The sequence below is a fragment of the Somniosus microcephalus genome, chromosome 31 (genome assembly GCF_052327205.1).
Source record: "Somniosus microcephalus isolate GS21.2 chromosome 31, FLI_Smic_1.0, whole genome shotgun sequence".
Taxonomy (NCBI): domain Eukaryota; kingdom Metazoa; phylum Chordata; class Chondrichthyes; order Squaliformes; family Somniosidae; genus Somniosus; species Somniosus microcephalus.
Window position 1 is genome coordinate 12897165 of NC_141017.1, and position 22224 is coordinate 12919388.

General features: G+C 47.1%; 1 protein-coding gene across 1 annotated transcript in view; it reads right to left on the reverse strand.

Moving 5' to 3' along the window:
* Nucleotides 1-22224, reverse strand: part of atp13a1 (ATPase 13A1) — a 119091-nt gene that overhangs the window by 25047 nt on the left and 71820 nt on the right. The window contains exons 19-25 of the mRNA XM_085971416.1: nucleotides 21886-21982; nucleotides 15013-15191; nucleotides 12877-12991; nucleotides 9874-10070; nucleotides 5086-5228; nucleotides 3128-3239; nucleotides 1563-1706 (exon numbers count right to left, since the gene is read on the reverse strand). Of these exons, the coding sequence (XP_085827542.1) occupies nucleotides 1563-1706; nucleotides 3128-3239; nucleotides 5086-5228; nucleotides 9874-10070; nucleotides 12877-12991; nucleotides 15013-15191; nucleotides 21886-21982 (987 nt within the window). The remainder of the gene's footprint in view (nucleotides 1-1562; nucleotides 1707-3127; nucleotides 3240-5085; nucleotides 5229-9873; nucleotides 10071-12876; nucleotides 12992-15012; nucleotides 15192-21885; nucleotides 21983-22224) is intronic.

Below are 22224 nucleotides of genomic sequence, written 5' to 3' on the forward strand. Positions count from 1 at the left end.
GGAATTACAGCACGGAGCGAGGGTCCCAGGAATTACAGCACGGAGTGAGGGTCCCAGGAATGTGCAGCACGGAGTGAGGGTCCTGGGAATTACAGCACGGAGTTAGGGTCCCGGGAATTACAGCACGGAGTTAGGGTCCCGGGAATGTGTAGCACGGAGTGAGGGTCCCAGGAATTACAGCACGGAGTTAGGGTCCCAGGAATGTGTAGCACGGAGTGAGGGTCCCAGGAATTACAGCACGGAGTTAGGGTCCCGGGAATGTGTAGCACGGAGCGAGGGTCCCAGGAATTACAGCACGGAGTGAGGGTCCCAGGAATGTGCAGCACGGAGTGAGGGTCCTGGGAATTACAGCACGGAGTTAGGGTCCCGGGAATTACAGCACGGAGTTAGGGTCCCGGGAATGTGTAGCACGGAGTGAGGGTCCCAGGAATTACAGCACGGAGTTAGGGTCCCAGGAATGTGTAGCACGGAGTGAGGGTCCCGGGAATTACAGCACGGAGTTAGGGTCCCAGGAATGTGCAGCACGGAGTGAGGGTCCCAGGAATTACAGCACGGAGTTAGGGTCCCGGGAATGTGTAGCACGGAGTGAGGGTCCCAGGAATTACAGCACGGAGTGAGGGTCCTAGGAATGTGCAGCACGGAGTGAGGGTCCTGGGAATTACAGCATGGAGTTAGGGTCCCGGGAATTACAGCACGGAGTTAGGGTCCCGGGAATTACAGCACGGAGTGAGGGCCCCAGGAATGTGCAGCACGGAGTGAGGGTCCTGGGAATTACAGCACGGAGTTAGGGTCCCAGGAATTACAGCACGGAGTGAGGGTCCTGGGAATTACAGCACGGAGTTAGGGTCCCGGGAATTGCAGCACAGAGTGAGGGTCCCGGGAATTACAACACGGAGCGAGGGTCCCGGGAATTGCAGCACGGAGTGAGGGTCCCGGGAATTACAGCACAGGCGGCTATGTGAGCCATCCCACTGGTGCTGGTGCTAAACTTCTACTGAACCCATCTAGTGTAATTCTACTCCCCTGCCCTTTCAAATACTGAACCAATTTCCTTTGAAATGCTGTTACCGTCTCTGCTTCAATTGCCCCTTGTGGTGAAACATTCCCTGTTTTAATAATCCTATGGGAAAACATTACTAACTACCCCTTCATTCCTCTAGTGATGATCCTCAGTCTGAGCTGCTATTCTTGTTCCGTTCTTTAACAGTCTGCCTACATTACTTCCAAAAGCTCCTTTTAAGTTACTCCCCCTCCCTCTATGCCCAAACTACCCACCCTCTTCACACAGGGTCTGAAGTGATCCTCTTAGCTCCAACAACACAGACTCATTGCCTGAGCTAAGACCACCCCCTCTTAAGCCATTTTCACCCCGAGAAGGTCACTGATCACTTCTAGCTCCATAACTGGGGCAAATAGATTGCCTGCCCAATACCGTTCAAGAGCAGACCGAGTTCCCTCTCTGCCCCCCCCCCACCCCGATAGAACACCCAAATGCCAGTGATTCTGGGTAAGTTGTCGTGGAGCTTGTGCGAGGCATTGTGTGACTTATTTTCTATCTGTACCTCTGTTGGGATTTCCACCAGCCCAAACTGTTGGTTGAACTCTGGCGAGGAGCCGGTGAGCAGGCCCACAATGGCGAGGCCGGAAACCACAATACTCCACAGCAAGGGCTTGTTCTCTCGTAGGCTCTCCATGAACGGATGACCCTGAAAGCACACACAGGTCAAGCTTAACACCGTTCCAAGTCTTCCATAGGGTGAACATTAAGTCTCAGGATAAATAAAACTGGTTTGAAGGTCGCTCGCTGGTCACTGTAATACTGCCCCATAAACTCCGCAACGCGACTCCAGAATTGCATCCCCCTTGTGAAGGAATACGCCAAAGAACCTATTCAGAAAAAGACACCATCTTATGAAAGAACTCTGGCCTTATTAAAACATGACAAACTGGGTTTGGAAATTTAGAAACCTAACTATGAAATAGCTATGAAAGCATTCTGGCTATTGAGATAAGATAGTTGTTGACCCTGAATAAACAACCTTATTGAAACAGAAGGTGAAGGGCTCCGACAGGCTGAACTTTTGGGAATAAAACAATGGTTCACCCTGGATAAGGTGTTCTAATTTACACTTCGTAAAGAAGCACGCAAGATAAGGAACATCTGCCTCAAAGATGACAAAGGAACACCTGCCGTCACACCGTTTTTATATAGAACACCTAGAGATGAGACACAAGTCTGGCTGAGGTGGCTGTAAGAGTTGCAGAGGTCGGCAGAAAAATGACGAGATAATTAGCTTGCATCAGCAGAAAACCTTAAAGGAACTACCACTGGAAAAAGGTATAAATATTGAACTCTCAAATGGGATAACAGACTCGCTTTAATCGGGCAAAGCGATTCTCGGCTTCAGAGGCTGCTCTGTAGTCTCCAACTCTTTGTACCTCGGGGATCAAAGGTATTTGATATTGGTGGATATCCTGTAGAACACTAAGAACTGTATTACTGTAGTGAAGTTAAGATTTAAAAGTAAGATTCTCTGTTAATAATAAGATAGCATCTTTTCTCTTTTAAAAATTGTTAATATTGCGATTGACTGATTCACCAACCAAATTGCATGTCGGTTCTTTAATAAATCTATATATTTTTAGAATTGTCTCACATAAGACTTCTGTATCAAAAACTCGCAAACTCAATCTCTGTACACTCTTTGGTGAGGAGTTGCAGAATTTTGAGGATGTTTTCCAGACCCTCATAATATCCGGAACGTTACAGTCTAGCTAAACTTATTAAAAGTGCAATCTGGAGGATGGTAACATTCTCGGGTTGTTCCTTTCCTTTAGGGAGAGATAGTCCGGACCTTTAGACCAATTAAGCGTCTTTAGGATTCGGCTACCTCAAACTTTAGTTGAAAGTGAACATCTGAGAAATACTCCTGTTCCGGGGTAGCCCTAAAGGGGCTAGGACTAGTAATTATCCCTTCACCCTCACTCTCTCAAAGGCACTTACTGGCGCCGAAGCTCGCTGGCAGTGCAAGACCGGCTCCAGCGTGACACTTGGTGATTAAAGGTCAGCGAGGGCACCATCCCCGCTCGATCAGCCTCTGGCTGGTACACTGTCCACTCCTCTTACCTTGTAATTAATGGCAAAAGTGGCCATCTGCATGGCCATGGACATGATGTACACGGTGCTGTTCACCAGGCTGGGCTCAAACTCTTTGTACAGATCCACAAACCCGTCTGTTCTGAAAAAAGGAAACGCAAAGGAGGGCAGTGAAACACAAAATGGAAGCCAAGGGACCAGGAATATTTAGTGCCCTGTCCAGGAAAGCCCAAGGTCAGAACCCCCCGGTCTCCAACAGAGACTAACGTACCAGCTGTACCTCAGCAGCTTGAAGGCCACTTACTGGCTGCAACACTTGTGTTGGTTCTTTGAGCCATTTCACCATTGCTGTCCTGGCTACAGCCCCTCCAGTGCAACCCTTGAACAGTGAGCCATTTACTCACAAATCATCTCGAACTTTCCACTGTTCTCTCCAGAAGTTGCTGACTCTCACTGGGATGCACTGCCATGGTGGTGAATGCCTTCCTGTACTTCACCCAAGTGGCCATTTGACTATCTACCTGGAACGTTAATGTCATTGGGCTATTGGACCATGGAGGGCATCACAGTGGAACCCAATTCCCAGCATCCACCTGCACACATGTTAAAGAGGCATCACGGAATAGGAACCCGAGCGAACCTTTACTCTCCCTAGCTTGTCCCATGACCTTTCCCCTCCCTAGCCCGGGGCTCTGATGCCCATGACCTTTCCCCTCCCCAGCCCGGGGCTCTGATGCCCACGACCTTTCCCCTCCCTAGCCCGGGGCTGTGATGCCCACGACCTTTCCCCTCCCTAGCCCGGGGCTCTGATGCCCATGACCTTTCCCCTCCCTAGCCCAGGGCTCTGATGCCCACGACCTTTCCCCTCCCTAGCCCAGGGCGCTGATGCCCATGACCTTTCCCCTCCCTCGCCTGGAGCTCTGATGCCCATGACCTTTCCCCTCCCTAGCTCAGGGCGCTGATGCCCATGACCGTTCCCCTCCCCAGCCCGGGGCTCTGATGCCCATGACCTTTCCCCTCCCTAGCCCGGAGCTCTGATGCCCATGACCTTTCCCCTCCCTAGCCCGGGGCTCTGATGCCCATGACCTTTCCCCTCCCTAGCTCGGGGCTGAGATGCCCATGACCTTTCCCCTCCCCAGCCCGGGGCTCTGATGCCCATGACCTTTCCCCTCCCTAGCCCGGGGCTGTGATGCCCATGACCTTTCCCCTCCCTAGCCCATGATTTTCAGACAATTAAAATGAGTGGGCATTAACTCTGTTTGGTATCTGTGTAAGCACTTTCAATACCTCAGCTGAGAAACGCTAAGTCAGCACAGACGTGGCTCCGACCCTGGGTCTGGATGGACAGGCATTCATCACTCAGCCACTGCAGGAGTGAATTTTAACCCTTTTAATTAATTTTCCTTCGTCGGAGACAGCAGAATCCGTTTCCTTCTCTCTCTCTCCCTCTGCACAGTGAAGCAGGCAAAAGACCTGCGGGTCCCCCTAACTCAATAACCTAGGCATGCCAGAGATCCAGTGAGGGATGCTCATGCTCGCCAACACTAGGGTATGGTTATTGGGTGGCACAGTATTAAGGGGGCAGAACAGAATTGGATCATGCTGGTTGCCGAGAGCTGACTGGACAAACTGCACTAGGCGTTAATGAGAAAGTTAGAGATTTCCTGCGAGTCTGGGGCAGTCTCACCCCAGGCCAGCACATTACAACAGTGACTCCACTTTCAAAAAGTACTTCACTGGCCGCGGAGCACTTTGGGACGTCCTGAGGATGTGAAAGGCGCTACAGAAATAGCAAGTCCTTCTTTTCTTAACCAGACGCCGAAAGTAGGTGCCTAAAAAGTTCAAGTGTTGTGGTTTCGAACACTGGCAAATCCCTAACTTGGATGAGCACAAGGAGGGAACATAAAAGCACCTTTCTGCCAGGGCTCTGCATCTTTCCCCTGGGAAGAACCGGGAGATGAGACGAGAAACAATGAGCAGGGTCTCACCTGGAGGAGGAATATTCCTGCGCTGTCTTGTACAAAAACACCAAGCTGACGAAATGGACAGCAAACTGCAGCAGCACGGTGAGTATAGTGTACAGGTTGAATATGTTTGGCAGTGGACGCACCTTCGAAAGGCTCTTCAGTGGCTGCAGGAAGTCAAGAGAGCAGGAGGTTATTTTACCGAATGACCCACATTGACCCTTCTCATTACACCTTGTGCACATCGTATCCCAAGATTTAGATTAGCAATGGAGAGGAGCAAGGAACAATCTAGAGTGGAACTTCTAAACTGGAACAGGGCCAACTTCAATGGGATGCGAAAGGATCTAGCCGGGGTAAAATGGAACCAAAGACTGACAGGAAAAACTGTAACGGAACAATAGGTGATCTTTAAGGAGGAGATGTTCCAAGTACAGGCTGGGTACATTCCAACAAGAGGGAAGGGTAAGGGAACCAAAGCAAGGGCTCCTTGGATGACAGATAGAGAAGATGATGAAACAAAATAAAAAAGAGGGTGTATGATGAATGTCAGGTGAATTCTTCAAGGGCGAACCAGATCAAATACAGTAAGTTGAGAGGGGAAGTGAAGATGAAAATAAGATTGGCAAAGAGAGAATATGAGAGTAGAATGGCGGTTAACATAAAAGGGAACCCAAAAATCTTCTACCGGCACGTAAACAGTAAGCGGGTAGTAAGAGGCGGGGTGGGGCCCGTTAGGGACAAAGGTGGTGATATATGCTTGGAGGCGCAGGGCAGGGCTAGAATACTCAATGAGTACTTTGTATCGGTGTTTACTAAGGAGGTGGATGCTGACAAAATATCAGTAGAAGTGGAAAAGGTAGAAGCAATGGAAGGGGTGAAAATTGATAGACAGAATGTACTAGAAAGGCTGGGTATGCTTAGAGTGGATAAGTCGCCTGGTCCAGATGGCTTGCATCCCAGGTTGTTAAGGGAATTGTGGGAGGAGATAGCAGAAGGGCTTGCCATAATTTTCCAATCTTCCCTAGATGCAGGGGAGGTGCCTGAGCATTGGAAAGTGGCAAATGTGATACCATTGTTCAAGAAAGGGTGTAAGGACAATCCTAGTAACTACAGGCCGGTCAGTTTAACATCAGTGGTGGGTAAAGTTTTAGAAACAATAATCAAGGAAAAAATTAACAGGCACTTGGAGAGGTTTAAGCTAATTAAGGAGAGCCAACACGGATTTGTAAAAGGCAGGTCGTGTTTGACTAAACTAATTGAATTTTTTGATGAAGTAACAGGGAGAATTGATGAAGGGAATGCAATGGATGTTGTCTACATGGATTTTAGGAAGGTGTTTGACAAAGTATCACATAGAAGGCTGGTTAACAAAATTGAGGTTCATGGAATAGGTGGATCAGTGGCAGCTTGGATAAGGAATTGGCTTAAGGATAGAAAACAGCGAGTTGTGGTAAATGGCTGTTTTTCAGACTGGAGGATGGTAGACAGTGGTGTTCCCCAAGGGTCAGTGCTGGGGCCACTGCTTTTTTGATAGATATATAGATAAATGACCTGGCTATTGGAATACAGAGTAGAAGTTCTAAATTTGCCGATGACATCAAACTTGGGGGTGTGGCAAAGAGGATGATACCAATCGACTGCAACAGGACATAGAAAGGCTAGCAGAATGGGCAGACAAGTGGCAGATGGAATTTAATACAGAGAAGTGTGAGGTGATGCATTTTGGCAGAAGGAACAGGGAGAGGCAATATACACTTAATGGCACAGTTTTAAAGAGTGTGCAGGGACAGAGGGACCTGGGAGTTAATGTGCATAGGTCCCTGAAGGTGGTGGGGCATATTGAGAGGGTGGTTAGCAAAGCATATGGGATCTTGGGCTTCATAAATAGAGGTATTGAGTACAAAAGTAGAGAAGTTATGCTGAACCTTTATAAAGCGCTGGTTAGGCCACAACTGGAGTATTGCATCCAGTTCTGGTCACCACACTTTAGGAAGGATGTGAAGGCCCTTGAGAGGGTGCAGAGGAGATTTACCAGAATGGTTCCGGGGTTGGGGGGTCTTAGCTACAAGGACAGGTTGGAGAAGCTGGATTTGTTTTCATTAGAGCAAAGGTACACTAAATGTAAATCTAAATGTACACTCTTGGGAGCCGCAAGCCTACATTTCGTTGTACTGCACTTGTGCACTAACAATGACAATAAAAGTTGATTTGATTTATTTTGATTTGAGGTGGTTGAGGGGTGATTTGATAGAGGTGTACAAGATTATGACGGGTTTGGATAGGCTAGACGGGGAAAGGCTGTTCCCACTAGTTGATGGTACAAGGATTAGGGGACACAGATTTAAGGTTTTGGGCAAGAGATATAGGGGGGGATGTGAGGAAAAACTCTTTTATGCAATGAGTGGTGATGACCTGGAATTCGCTGCCGACGGAAGTGGTGGAAGCGGAGACACTCAATGTTTTCAAGGGGAGACTGGATACGCACTTGAGGGAAATAAACTTGCAGGGCTACGGGGATAGAGCGGGGGAATGGGACTGACTGGATTGCTCTACAGAGAGCTGGCACGTACTCGATGGGCCGAATGGCCTCCTTCTGTGCCGTTATGACTCTATGGCCCTCTCCACCCCTCGCCCTGGGGTCTGGATCCACAGGGGCCAGAGGCCCTCTGCCAACTCACCCAAATGGCCATTTGTCCTGTGTGAACTTGGAGAGTGAGTGGGAGACAGCCGAGCCCAACACTGCACTCAACGGACAAACACATCCACAACTTCCCATCAGGGGTCACCGGACAATGGCCGGGAGGAAGGATAGGTTGCCAATATATTCACCCCCGCACCACCCCCTCCCCTAAACCTGGGGACACCAAGGCCAGGGATTGAACCCAGAATGCTCCTGATCTATACAAAGCGACAATGTATTCAGTGACACACGACAGACACTGTATAATACGACAATGTATTCACTGACACACGACAACCACTGTATAATACGACAATGTATTCACTGACGTACAACAGACACTGTATAATACGACAATGTATTCACTGACACACGACAACCACTGTATAATACGACAATGTATTCACTGACGTACAACAGACACTGTATAATACGACAATGTATTCACTGACACACGACAGACACTGTATAATACGACAATGTATTCACTGACGTACGACAACCACTGTATAATACGACAATGTATTCACTGACGTACGAGACACTGTATAATACGACAATGTATTCACTGACGCACGACAGACACTGTATAATACGACAATGTATTCACTGACGTACGAGACACTGTATAATACGACAATGTATTCACTGACGCACGACAGACACTGTATAATACGACAATGTATTCGCTGACGTACGAGACACTGTATAATACGACAATGTATTCGCTGACGTACGAGACACTGTATAATACGACAATGTATTCGCTGACGTACGAGACACTGTATAATACGACAATGTATTCACTGACGCACGACAGACACTGTATAATACGACAATGTATTCACTGACGTACGATAGCCATTGTACAGCATACTTTACAGGCACAGACTCATTTGCCAGTAACTGTGTAGGTTATCACTTGATAAACCTGCAGGGATCGTCATTCGTTAACCCATCAGGTTTGACGTGGTCACATTAACTACAGGGAGGATACTGTGCACAGATGTCGGTCAGGGTGCGTGTGGACATCGGCTGCGGGCAGGATCGGGCTCAGTTTCGATGCCCTTTGTGGGCTGACAGTCTGTGGACATTCACTATCTTGGCTCACCCAGGGAGACTGATCAATACAAGGCCTGTGGTCCCCATGGATACTGGGCCCTAGCAACAGCTACACAGAGCAGAGGAATAAACTGATGAGAATAAAAGATGAACATTCCCATTATTCTTTTATAGACATGCAGAGAGAGCGAGAGGGAGGCAGGGCGAGCGCGCGGCAGAGAAAAGAGATAGACAGACAGAGACACTGACACGGGCACACATGGAGATAGAGACAGAAAACGAAAGACAGATATTTTGGCCAGGGAGGAAACCACAGATCAGCTCTATAACGTGACCACAAATGGTTGATGAGGTACAAGTGGCGAACCTTCCCCTGACCACAGAGTTTCACAAACATCAGCAGTCTGACCTCAGCCTCACAGGCCCAGAACCTGATGCCCAATAACCGGCCTCCACCGAGTATTTCCAGTTCCCACACCTGCCCCTACAGATAAGGGAAGCAGTAAGTGCAGGCTCTCGATGAGCAACTAAAGCTGTGACACCAGCTCACACAGCTAACATACTGCTGAGAAACTCGCGAGATCTACTAGTTTATTAAAGAACGGAGGCAAGTGGTTTTCTGGCAGTAATCTCTGTGAGGGATCAGACAATGGTTACAAAATCTGAGCTTCCGCTGTCATCTAAACCACTTGATCAGATCACTGCCTTGTAATCGCTCCTGGGTCTCTATCCTATTGCAGATTTCTGGCTAACCCACTCTGGTCCTGGGTCGGTTCTGGGCACTGTTGACACCAGGTTATTAGGGGGCAAGCTTTCTTCCATTTGCTTATTTGAACAAAAATGCCTCATACTCACTCCAGTCCTTTGCCAAAACCAGAGAAAGCTAGAAGGCGAGTTACTGGGTTTAGATTATACAACAGAATTATGATTGCGACTGGGATGTGGCTGCCACAACTGGTCATATTTAAGTTATGCTTCAAGATGTTTAAATAAGTTCAGAGTCTACAAATGACAGCCCATGCAGGAAGTAATGGGTCAGGTACAGATCCACAAATGTCTGACTTTACCTTTGATCTAGAGATGAAGAGGAAACAGCCAGCTAGAAGCAGCCCTTGCAGTGTGGCCTGAAAGTCGCTGAATTTAACTCCCTCCAGGTACAGCACACTCTGGCTGTAGGCGAGGATCAGCGCGTTCAGGGCCAGGATCTTAAACATCTGCAGCGTGGTTACCAGCGTGCATCGACCCTGTTTTATCACGTAGCATACTGCGGAGAGAGAGAGAGAGCGAGAGAGGGGGACAGAACGTCCGTAAATCTGAAATATATCTTAGTGCAGCTTGTGCTCGCAATTCCCACACAGGATTCTCCATGTGCCGTGGTAGGGAGGTGCCGAGTGATATACACAGGGATATGGGGGAAATCGGCAGATCTCAAGCACTTGCTGGCTGTGGAGGAGGCCTGGGAACAAGTCTCAGCAGATTCATCGGCCTGCTTCAAGGCACTGGTTTTTTGTTTAGACGATTTCTCCCCCCCTTACTCCCGAGGCAATGACTCACACTGTGGGTACAGCTGCTGGGCTGCGTGTCAAACGTCCTTCAGGCGTGTATCTAGACGCTGGGTCTTGGCAGCCAACTGCACCGTGATGGGCATTGTAGCTGGCCATCCAATCCCGTAACTAACCAACATCTACAACTACCCAACAGGGATCATTGGCTAGTGATCAAGGGTGGGATCGAACCTGAAATCATCGGGGCTCATTACCATTTATTCAGACACTAAGGAACATAGTCATTTTACCTAGCTTTTCAAATACTAATTTGGTTACTAGGAGCCGAACTAGACTATACCTTGGAGATTCACAGAATTGTAGGAGGAGACCATTCGGCCCATCTTGCCTGTTCCGGCTCTTTGACCATCCATTTACTCCAACTCTTAGTCCTGCTCTTTCCCCTTAGCCCTGCAAATTTCTCGAATTCCCTTCTCCAAGTTGCTTCCACTATCGTTTCAGGCAGTGCATTCCAAATCAGAACAATTTGCTGTGTACAAAAATCTGTGTCTTCTGGTTACCACCCCTCCTGCCAATGGAAACAGTTTCTCTCTGTCCACTCGATCAAAACCCCTCATAATTTTGACCACTTCTTAAATCTCCCCTTAACCTTCATTGCTCTATGGAGGACAACCCCAGCTTCTCCAGTCTCTGCATAACTGAAGCCCCCCATCCCTGGTACCATTTTGGTCAATTTCCTCTGCACCCTCTCCAAGGTCTTGACATCCTTTGTAAAGTGCGGGGCCCAGAATTGGACACAATACTCCAGCTGAGGCCTAACCAGCGTTTTTATCAAGGTTCAGCGTAACGTCCTTGCTTTTGAACTCTGCGCCTCGATTAATAAAGCCAAGGATCCCGTATGCTTTTTTAACAGCCTTCTCAACTTGTTCTGCCACCTTCAAAGATTTGTGTACATACACCCCCAGGTCTCTCTGTTCCTGCACCCCCTTTATAATTGTACCATTTAGTTTATATCGCCTCTGCTCATTCTTCCAAAACGCATCACTTCACACTTCTCTGCATTAAATGTTATCTGCCATGTGACTGCCCATTTCACCAGTCTGTCTGATTGGTGAAGAAGTTTCCACAGTGTGGTGTTTTATTTTATCCCTTGTGATGAATCACAGAATCACAGAAACCCCACAGTGCAGGTAGAGGCCATTTCGGCCCATCGAGCCTGCACCGACACATATCCCACCCGATCCCCGTAACCCCTACACCAACACATATCCCACCCTATCCCCGTAACCCCACGTATTTAATCCCCCTAACACTAAGGGTCAATTTATCATAGCCAATCAATTCCCCTGCTCCAAACCCATTATTAATGCCACACTGAGCCAGCTTCTTGGGTCCAGCAGTGATCGGGAGAGGAGCCTCTCTCCATCCCTTGCTCTTCATAGCCGTACTGTCGAGATCCACAGCAAGTGGCCCCCACCACTGTGAATCCAGGCACTGGTGTTTTAGGTTGGATCGAGAATGGATTGCATTCACATTGGCAGAGAGTAGTTACTGAGGGCAGCAGCTGTGCGTGGGTGGGGTCCAATTGCTAGTGGAGTCCCGCAGGGAAGTGTGTTAGGGCGTTACTCCTTGCCATCTTTAAATAATTGATATGGCTGAAAGCGTTGGGGGGAACGATGCATAAGTTTGCTGATAACACCAAGAGTAAGGACCTTAGATGAAACTAATACAGGAAACTCTCGATTTACCGGCACCTAAATAACTGGAAATCTCGGTTAACCGGCAAAATTCAGGAGTAGGTTCAGGTAAGTTTTACTTCATATTACTGGCCGTTCCTGGATCTGTGACTGTGCAATCGGGTGTGGCTGCAGCTGTTGCTAAGCAACAGGGACGCTTGGATCTTGTGGCCATTGTTCCTGCACCTGTTGCTAAGCAACAGGGAAGCCTGGGTTTGTTACTGTATACGGAGCTCTCAGCTCTCGTAGCTTTTAACTATAGCTCTCGGTAATCTGGACTTTTTGATAAACTGGCACCACGCCGGTCCCGTTGGTGCTGGATAAAAAAGAGTTTCCTGTAGTCTGCAGGCGGATCTAAACGCCCTATGAGAATGGTAGATGTCTTTCAATGTAGACCAGTGCAGCGTGATGCATTTGGGTCTGGGTGACTCCAGCCATATACAACACCCCACGCAGGTTGCCTGCTCAATGCTTCTGAGCGAGAGAAGGACCCGAGGGGTCGTAGCTGATGAAACATGGAAGGTCCATGATCAGCATTGTGAGGCTGTTGTGAAAGTGAAAAGGGTGCATAGTCAGAACAATGATACATAAAACAGGTTACCATGGTTTGGCTGCATCTGGAATACCGGGCCCAGGTCTTGGGTTCGGCGAGGGAACCTGCTCATTCCACAAAGAACGACGCATAGCACAGGGAGACTGAGCAAGAGGGTGGAACATTTAACTGGGGCAAAGAAAATCTGCACCAACTACGAAGCACAGAGTGTGCTGCATGTTAAGCGACACTGGGGTGGGGGGGGGGGGGTGGAGGGGGTTATATACAAATACTCACTGCACATGATGGACGATAGCTTGGAAGTAAATGGTGCTGCAATGCTGGCATCGCCCAGTTTTATTACAGGCATCTGGTCCTCCTCGAGGTCCCTCAGCACTTGGTTAAGACGCTCCTGTAGGGAAAGGACACACGGTGGGCGGAGAGGTGGTTCACAGTGAACACTGATGGCTGCCAATATCATTGACCCTTAGAATACTGCCAGTGGGTTACCCCCCAGAGCAGGACCCACATCCAACAAAAGGCACAGCCTCCAACTACACCATTTGTCAACTCAAACATTCCAACTACTGCCCCATCGGTGAGAATACCCGGAAGACCTACACAGGAAACTGGGTCGCGGGCAGAGTGCTGAATTTAACACTCCTTATAACATCAACCCAGTCGAGTTTGGAACTCCACATGCAGCCCATCACCAAGGCCAGCTGTATAATATGGCCCATCTCCCCAGGCCCCAATGCCTGGAGAGATGGGCCATCCTTGGCCTTGCTCCACCTTCGCTCTGGAGCCTCCTCCAACCCTGCACCCTTCACTCTGGCCTGACCCCAACCACCCCAGCTCCTTCTATTCCACCCTCGGTGCCGAAACCTTCAGCCTTCACTCCCAACAAAGGCTGCCTTTCTGTGTTGTATAAACTGCCGGTGACTGGCTGAGCACAGGAGCAACGCAAAATCCCACTCTGACATTATTCCTCATCTACCATGGTACAACAGGAGTGCTTTTGCAGTTTGATACACATGTGTTCAGTGTACGAGAGCGCGAGTTCTGCGTTTAGGTTTACAGCGTTCCGCTGTGCGGACCATCCAGTGGTGCTCAGAGCCCCAGATGTGAGCTCATATCTCTGGTCTTCCACTTTCCCTGCTCGTCATGTCCGTTTCTGCACAACACATAGCAGCTGTTTCCAAACAGTATTGGCAGGAGCCTGCGAACTGTGGTAACTTGGGTAAAGGGGACAAAATAGCTCTTTACCCCCAATTTTCTCCCCCTCCCCAGGACACTGGCTTCTGGCCGAGGGTTTGGCGTTACAGGTAGTGACATCCTCATCGATCACATTTAAGTGGCCATGAAAGATACGTGAGCCTAGACAGTGGGGTTCAGCAGGGTACTCGACAGCAGACCAGAGCCCAATCCTGTTCTAGTAGGGGATCAAGGGGTAGAGATCAGGCTGATTTTTTTCTCCCCCCTAATGATGGACAATTGTCGTGCTCCAACTCAGATCAGTTAGCTTAAGCACAGATTGGGAAATGGAGCTGGGATCTTCCTGCTCTGTATGGCTCAGTAAATCACTGTTCTAACTAGCACAGCCACCAGGAGAAACAAACTTTAAACAAAGAAGATAGGAGCAGTGACGTAAGAAAACTACTAGGCACTTGGTCTAAGCATTAAACAAAGCTTTAATCAACTGTTTTACAACATGGAGGTCTAGTTGTGTCCTTCACTAGTTCCTGTTAAGAATGTCCTGCGCAAGCTGGGCCCGTGCCCGAGTATTTATACTCTCCCTGGACACCGCCACTCGCAGGCCGCTCAGTATTATTTCATAAGTCTTTCTTTTATGAATGACTGATTCATGTCAAGCAGGAGTAGGCCATTCGGCCCCTCTAGCCCACTCCGCCATCTAATATCATGGCTGATCATCCAAATTCAGTACCCTGTCCCTGCTTTCTCCCCATATCCCTTGATCCCTTTAGCCTCAAGAAATATATCCAACTCCTTCTTGAATATATTTAATGAATTGGCCTCAACTGCCCTGTGTGGCAGAGAATTCCACAGGTTCACCACTCTCTGGGTGAAGAAATTCCTCCTCCTCTCAGTCCTAAATGGCTTACCCCTTATCCTTAGACTGTGACCCCTGGTTCTGGACTCCCCCGACCATCGGGAACATCCTTCCTGCATCTAGTCTGTCTAGTCCTGTTAGAATGTTATAAGTTTCAATGAGATCCCCTCTCATTCTTCTAAACTCTAGCAAATAAGCAAATAAAAACTATATACGTATATCTATGAAAAAAGTTTAAGTAAAATAGCTTTAAAGACAGTACATTTACATAGAAAAGCAGTAAAGATTAAACAAAATGTCAGAGATAATGAGCTGAGGCTAACCAGTCAAGACAATCCAGTAAGAACCGGAGTATTACCCACCCTTTGTAAAGAGAGATGCTCCTCTCGCTGTGACATCAACCGGTGCCTTGCTGCCCGAGAGTTTGGTTTCATGTTGCTGCCTGCATTGGAAGCGAAAGACTTCTCGTCGTTCATCATATCTTTCGCCTTCCTCCTCTTTTCCGGAATCCGCTCGGGAGCGTTAGCCAGCAAGGCCACTCCTGAAACAACAGGACACTCGCTGAAATGCGGAGCGGTGAGAAGCATCGACTGTCTGGTCCGGGATTGCCTAGGGAATTTGCACAAGTCCCAGTGGGTAAAAGCAATGCCAGGTGTAGCACACAGACCAGAAGATCCCAGGGTTAATTGCTGGTCTGTGCTATCAGGGCAGGAGTTGGGGCTGGGCCACCATAATTGGGCCTCAGCAACCTTGAGCTACAAGAAGAAAAATAAAAGTGTTGTCATGCCTGATCACTATCCAGTGACTCAGGAAGGAAAGAAAGGCAATACTGACTGAGGGAAGTTCCAAGCAACCCAACATAAATTGGGAAAGCCATGAGGGAAAGGCTCTACGCTCATCAGTATAATGCAAGACTCCTTTCTGACCCATAGCGTTAGGGCGCCCATGACAGGCAGCTCTTTTCTAGACTTGGTTCAGCATTGAAACACTAGCCTTAAGGGACTGGTTAGGTATGGGTATCAAGAGATACGGTACAAAGGCAGGTAAATGACTGATTCCTGGGATGGGGGGGATTGTCCTATGAGGAGAGATTGAGTAGACTAGGCCTATATTCCCTAGAGTTCAGAAGAATGAGAGGTGATCTCATTGAAACATATAAAATTCTTACAGGGTTCCAAAGGGTAGATGCTGGGAGGATGTTTCCCCTGGCTGGGGAGTCTAGAACCAGGGGTCACAGTCTCAGAATAAGGGGTCGGCCATTTAGGACTGAGAGGAGGAGAAATTTCTTCACTCAGAGGGTGGTGAATCTTTGGAATTCTCTACCCCAGAGAGCTGTGGATGCTCAGTCATTGAGCATATTTAAGACAGAAATTGCTAGATTTCTGGATACTAAGGAAATCAAGGGATATGGGGCAATGTTCACTCTAATTTTTTTTTTGGTGCGCGGTCCCTTTAAATTAGCTGTGCGGCCGCGCAGGCGTGGTATCGTTTCCAGCGGCAGCAGCTGGTGAGCGGCCTGCACAGGAGCTCCAGATTGGTGCACGCAAGGTAAAAGATCAGCCATGATCTTATTAAATGGCGGAGCAGGCTCGAAGGGCCGAATGGCCTACCTGCTCCTATTTCTTTTGTTAAATGGTGTTGAGGTGCAGATCGGCCATGATCTAGTTGAGTGGCGGAGCAGGCTCGAGGGACTGAATCCCCTACTTCTGTTCCTAATGTTCCTACGACCACTGCACAATAACTTTAAACCTGACTTGGGACATGTAACCAAAGCCTGCAGGTAGTCAAGCTATAGGCGTATGAGGGCTGCATTTAGTCACATAGGGAGGCCACTATAGGGAACTGCAGGAATACATCGGTAGAAGTTAATGGGCCTTTTCAAAAACACGACACAGGACATGTAGGGCACGTACACACCCGTATACAGCAAAGGCAAAGATTAAAAAGAAATCAATATGGATTAACAGGAAAATTAAGAGAGAAAAACAAAGAAAATTTACAAAGCGTGTGGGGAGAGAGTGACCACTGGGCCGAGTACAAGATTGTACAGAAGTGTAAGAAATAGCTGTTAGATTCAAAGATGGGTTTTAATTCTTAGAGCAGAGACTGATAACATGCAGCCAGGAACAGATAGCAGAAATGCCAGCAAGGTCGAATATCAAGCATCAAAAGACAAATAGAAGTGATAAGGAAATCGTAAAATGCAAGGAAACGGGGAGGATAGCACCTGCTAGATAACAAGGAGCCACGAAGCCATAAAATGCCCTTGAAGAAACTTGACAAAACATTCCTCAGAAAGATAAGAGGGAGGCCTTGTCAGTCATGCAGAAAGGGACGGCGAGGGTTGCCTTCCCGCTTCACAATTGGACAATAGGATGGGGGATCAAATGATTGACACCAGGTGATTACCAGCCCACTGAAATAACTATAAATATAGACGACCGAGAGGGGAAATCAGGCAGTCAGGGGCGAAGGCTTCCCCAAGGTGGCTACGGCCTAACACCTTGGTCAAGTTTAGCCTCTGAGGTGGCTGATGGCCTAGCACCTCCAGCAGCTTGAGAGATGACCTAACGGAAGTGCCCGCTGCAGCAAACTGCAGGAATCCACCCAATCCGAGACCACCGTACTGCCTCTTCATCTGTCCGGTCGTGGCATTCCGATTCGGGAGTCGTAGATCACTCCTACTGTCACGGGTTGTATGTCTATTATACTCGGCTTAAACCATATGTAATATCTGATTATGCTTTAAAACTGTAGCTCTTTAATAAAAGCCTTACAACTTCTAAAGCCCTGTTGGGTAATGTGTGTGTGAGCCTGTGATCCTAATCTTACAGAAGCGAGTCAAAGATGATGAGGAAAAAACTGGAAAGTGACAGGATAGCAGTTGCTAAACAATGCCAATAAATTCTACTTTACAAGAGGAAATTAATACTCGAAGGTTTCAGGAGGAACAACAGATGGTTAACAGGTTTACTGACTGCTTCTTGTTGCTTTTAACCAGCGAGGGGACAAACAACATGCAATCCAACAAATACTGTGCGTTAACGTGAAGCAGAGATTTTTGGTAGGCTGAAGGGGAATGAAAACCAATAAATCGCCTGGGATGGGTGACTTACACCCCTGCGGACTTAGAGAGACAAGGGAGGAGATTTGTGACTGTCAGTTAGGAGGGAGTCAGCCTATACTCGGGAGGTTCTAACAGATCAGAAGCAGACTAATAGAGCTCCATCTTCAAAAAGGGCGACATAGTCAAACCTGGCAACAACAGACCATTAGCCCAACCTCAATCATCGTAAAGCGAATAGAATCAACTCTCAGAAACAAAATGCAAAAGCACCTGTACACACACAAGTGAGAGTTAACGAGGCTTTAGAAGCGATACATTTTATCTGAATGAAAGCTTTTCGAGGAGGTGGCGGCATCCTAATAACGGATATGTGGATTAGTAACTGGCTAAGGGGGAAGAGAAAAAGTGCCGTTGTAAGTGAAGCTACAGGTCACAATAAGAGTTTTGAATGAGGGCCTGTGCTGGGACCCTCCTGTTCCTAGGAGACATAAGTGACCAATAACTGCAGTCCCAGTGCAGTTATATTTACAGATGACACCAAGCATGGCGACTGTGGACTCAAAAGATGCAGCCAAAAATGTACAAAGGGAGCTTGACAGGGTTTGCACTTGGGCTGAGCAGTGGCAACTGAAGTTTAATAAGGAAATGTAAGGGAATTGCATGCATCAAAAGTAAAAAAAAAAAAAAAATATAGGAGGGTGGGTGAGATAGAATTTACCAAGGGAGGAGTTGAAAGAGATTTGAAGATGGAGCTCTATTAGTCTGCTTCTGGTCTGTTAGAAGCTCCCCTGTATACGCTGACCCCCTCCTAACTGAAGACAATCAGTGCTTCACAAATCTCCTCCCTTGTCCCTCTCTATGGAGATCGGGGAGGGGGTGAGGTTAACTGACAGGACACTTATTCAGTGTTGGCACCAATTTTCCAGTTCAGACACAACACAACTGCAGAGTAAAATTCCCAATCATCTGCAACGATACCTTAAACGCAACTTCAGAAGAATGTCCCTACAGACCAGTGGGAATTTTTCTATTTCCTGTACCACCATCCTTATGGTCTCTTTGAAATTGCCAATCTAGTATCAATTTGTGCACTATAGTGCAGGTAAGCTTTATGCGGTGTCTGGATCTGGCTTGAAACTGCCTAAACCCATTGTACTTAGAAAGAAATACTTGCATTTATATAGCTAGCGCCTTTCCCGACTCAGGATGTCCCAAAGCATGTTATAGCCTATGAAGTGCTTTTGCAGTATAGTCACTGTTGTAATGTAGGAAACGTGGCAGCCAATTGCGCACAGCAAGCTCCCACAAACAGCAATGTGTTAATGACCAGATAATCTGTTTTTGTTATGTTGATTGAGGGATAAATATTGGCCAGGACACTGGGGGTAACATTTACTGGTCACATGCAGGGGATACTCTCATCCCATCAATTTAGAATGGATTCAAAGTCATAAAGTGAAAGGACATCTTGGGTAAGAACATAAGATACTGCATCACCAAGTTCCCTGAAACAATTGGCATTGTAAATATAGCCTTGCATTACTTCTGGTAATCGTTATTCTAAATATACAATCTGTCCTAGGGCACCGCTTCATCCTCCCACCACCCTTGACATCAACATTAGGACAAATACAGCTAAACCTACAGCCTCAGAAGGTGACTACTGAAGTGATTAGCTTCACCAATCGATTATCATAGGAGGTAACTTCAGCTCTAGTTTTCAAATTGCTTCCTTATTTGTGACTGATTTTCATGTCTTAATTTTTTCCTGAATGTAGGTCACAAATCTGGTGAATCCTGCTGTGAGCAAACACACTTATTGGGGTCAGAAATAAGAATCTACAAAGTGGCAACAGTCATCACAAGGGAATTGGACACAGGAAGGTTCCATTGGATTGGAAACAAGCCAATGTAGATTCTCTCTTCAAAGAAAATCGACAAAACAAATTCAGGCAGCTACACTCATTAATCTCTCATTACCTACTGGCAAAATAATCATTCGGAACTAACCTAGTAAACAGCAGCCAAAGCAGTTTCGGGAGAGGAGACCTGCCTAAACAACTCCCTTAACTTCTTTGAGTAAGTGACATCCCAAGGTCACAATGTGAGGCCCGATGATGACCTGTCCCTAGACTTCCAGAAACTCCAATAAAAAGTTTCAGAATCTTAAGGTAGTGGATAAAACATGAATGTGGAAATGGAACTGGCTGAAAGGGAGGAAGCAGCAGGCATTAGTGAGGGGACTAATGCCAGGTTAGGAGAGGTACTGATTAGAGTGTCCGAGGGATTGGGGCTGGGGGCCCAATTGTTCATAATTCGCATAAGCAACCCAAATTCAGAAACTCACTAAGCTGGTCAAAGTGAGCTGGACAGTCAAGTCAGGCAGGGCAGCCAAGTAACTATAGCAGGACCTAGACAAAATCTGCAAATGGGCAACTATGGCAGATGAAATTACACAGAATTAACAGCAAAGCAACAGGCCATTTGGCCCAAGTGGTCCATGCTCCACATGAGTCACTCCTCCCCACCCTTCTTTATCTAATTCTATCAGCATATCCTTCTAATCCTTTCTCCCTCGTGTATTTATCCAGCTTCCCCTTAAATGCATCTATGCTATTCACCTCAACTATGCCTTGTGGTAGCGAGTTCCATATTCTAACCATTCTTTGGGTAAAGAAGTTCCACCTGAATTGCCTATTGGATTTATTAGTGACTATCTTATATTTATGGCCCCTAGTTTTGGACTCCCCACAAGTGGAAACATCTTCTCTACATCTACCCTATCAAACCCCTTCATAATGTTGAAGACCTCTATCAGGTCACCCCTCAGCCTTCTCTTTTCTAAAGAGCCCCAGCTCGTTCAGTCTGTCCTGATGAGTACAACCTCAGTTCTGGTATCAATTCAATATGTATAAGATATTACACACTGGAAGAGTGGGAGACACATTTACTCAATGAATGATGTAAGTGATAGTGGACTCAACACTTTGCATGTCGAGTTACTGCACAGCAGGAGCCCACAAAGCTAACGCTGTACAAGTCTGCGGACGTCATAGTTTGCAAAGATACAAGGGAAACATCCAAGTCTTGGAAATGTTGCAGAGAAGGGCCACAGGACTGATCAAATAATGTCATGTTACAGGAAACTTTCTGGTATCCGGCACTGACGGGACCGAGCTGGTGCCGTACCATCAAAACTGCCGTAGAAACCAGCGCTAATGTTAAAACATACGGAGCTTTTGCACTCCGTGTGAATCAACAAACCCTGTTGCTTAGCAACAGCTTCAAAACAGTCGGCCGCAGCTTAAAAGCGTCTCTGTAGCTAAGCAACAGCTTCAGCTAGACCTTGCAGAGCCTGACTGGAAAAAAAAGCAACGAGAAGTAAAAAAACTTATAGGAAACAGCTCCTGAATTTTGCTGGTAGATAGAGCTTTCCGGACATTTAACCTCCGGTTAAACGAAAGTTTCCTGTAGTAAGTTGTGAGGATTGAGTTGGAGAACTTGAACTCTTCATCCTTTAAAGAGGGCAAATGAAAGTGAGCCTCAGGGCTATGTAGGAGACTAAAAACTTCAGTGCTGCTTCAAGTTAAATCGTGACTGCAGACAAGGAAAGATGCTGGGAAGTCCTTCACACAAACAGTGATCACTATCTGGGGTGGGCCAGGGAAGGGGAAGCTAAAACTCTGGAATCTGGCAGTTAGATGCTATGATGGGGGTGGTGGGAATTCTAGGTTGTCTAGGGAAGGGTAAGCTAGATGGGCTGAATGGTCTCTTCTATCTAACTAGCTTGGTAAAACAAAATGTTTGCGATCACAAAACTTTGGATTTAAACAGGAAATCAGTCAAAACAGTGCACTTTTTTGGAACGTACTCGGGTGTGCTACATGAAGTTTATGGTGAGGAATCTTATCTTACAATTTAGTTTGGCTTGAAGACAGAGTTCGTCTCTTAAGGCTTTATCAAATTTAATCCTAGTTTTGGAATTCAACTTCACAGTACAGGGGTAATTGTCAGGTTAAACACTCAAACCAGGCGCCTCACTGATGTTTGAAACTGACAGCCAACACTTCCGCAGTCAGTGTCATAAGCTACATCTGTGTTTTCAGACTGTTTCTACATCCATCATTGTATCTTGCTGTGCACCATAGATTCACTCCTTTATGCTTACCGACATCAGCGTGTTTTAAGGCCCCAACATCATTGGTTCCATCGCCACACATCAATGTGGTGTAACCCAGGCTCTTGTAACTGGTGATCACAAACTCCTGCAAACAAGGACAGCAGTATTCAGTCACACACACAGGTGCACAATGCAAACATCCGAACAGACCAGTACTTGGGACAAGAATAGGGGGGAATAAAGGGGAGGCTAGGAGAAATGTTTTCATATAAAATGTTATTAGAATAGGGAACCCATTATCACAAGTTACTATTGAAGCCAAGTCACCCACTGCATTTAAGGGGCAATTAGATAAACAAAAAAATATTCAAGGGTACAGGGGTAGAG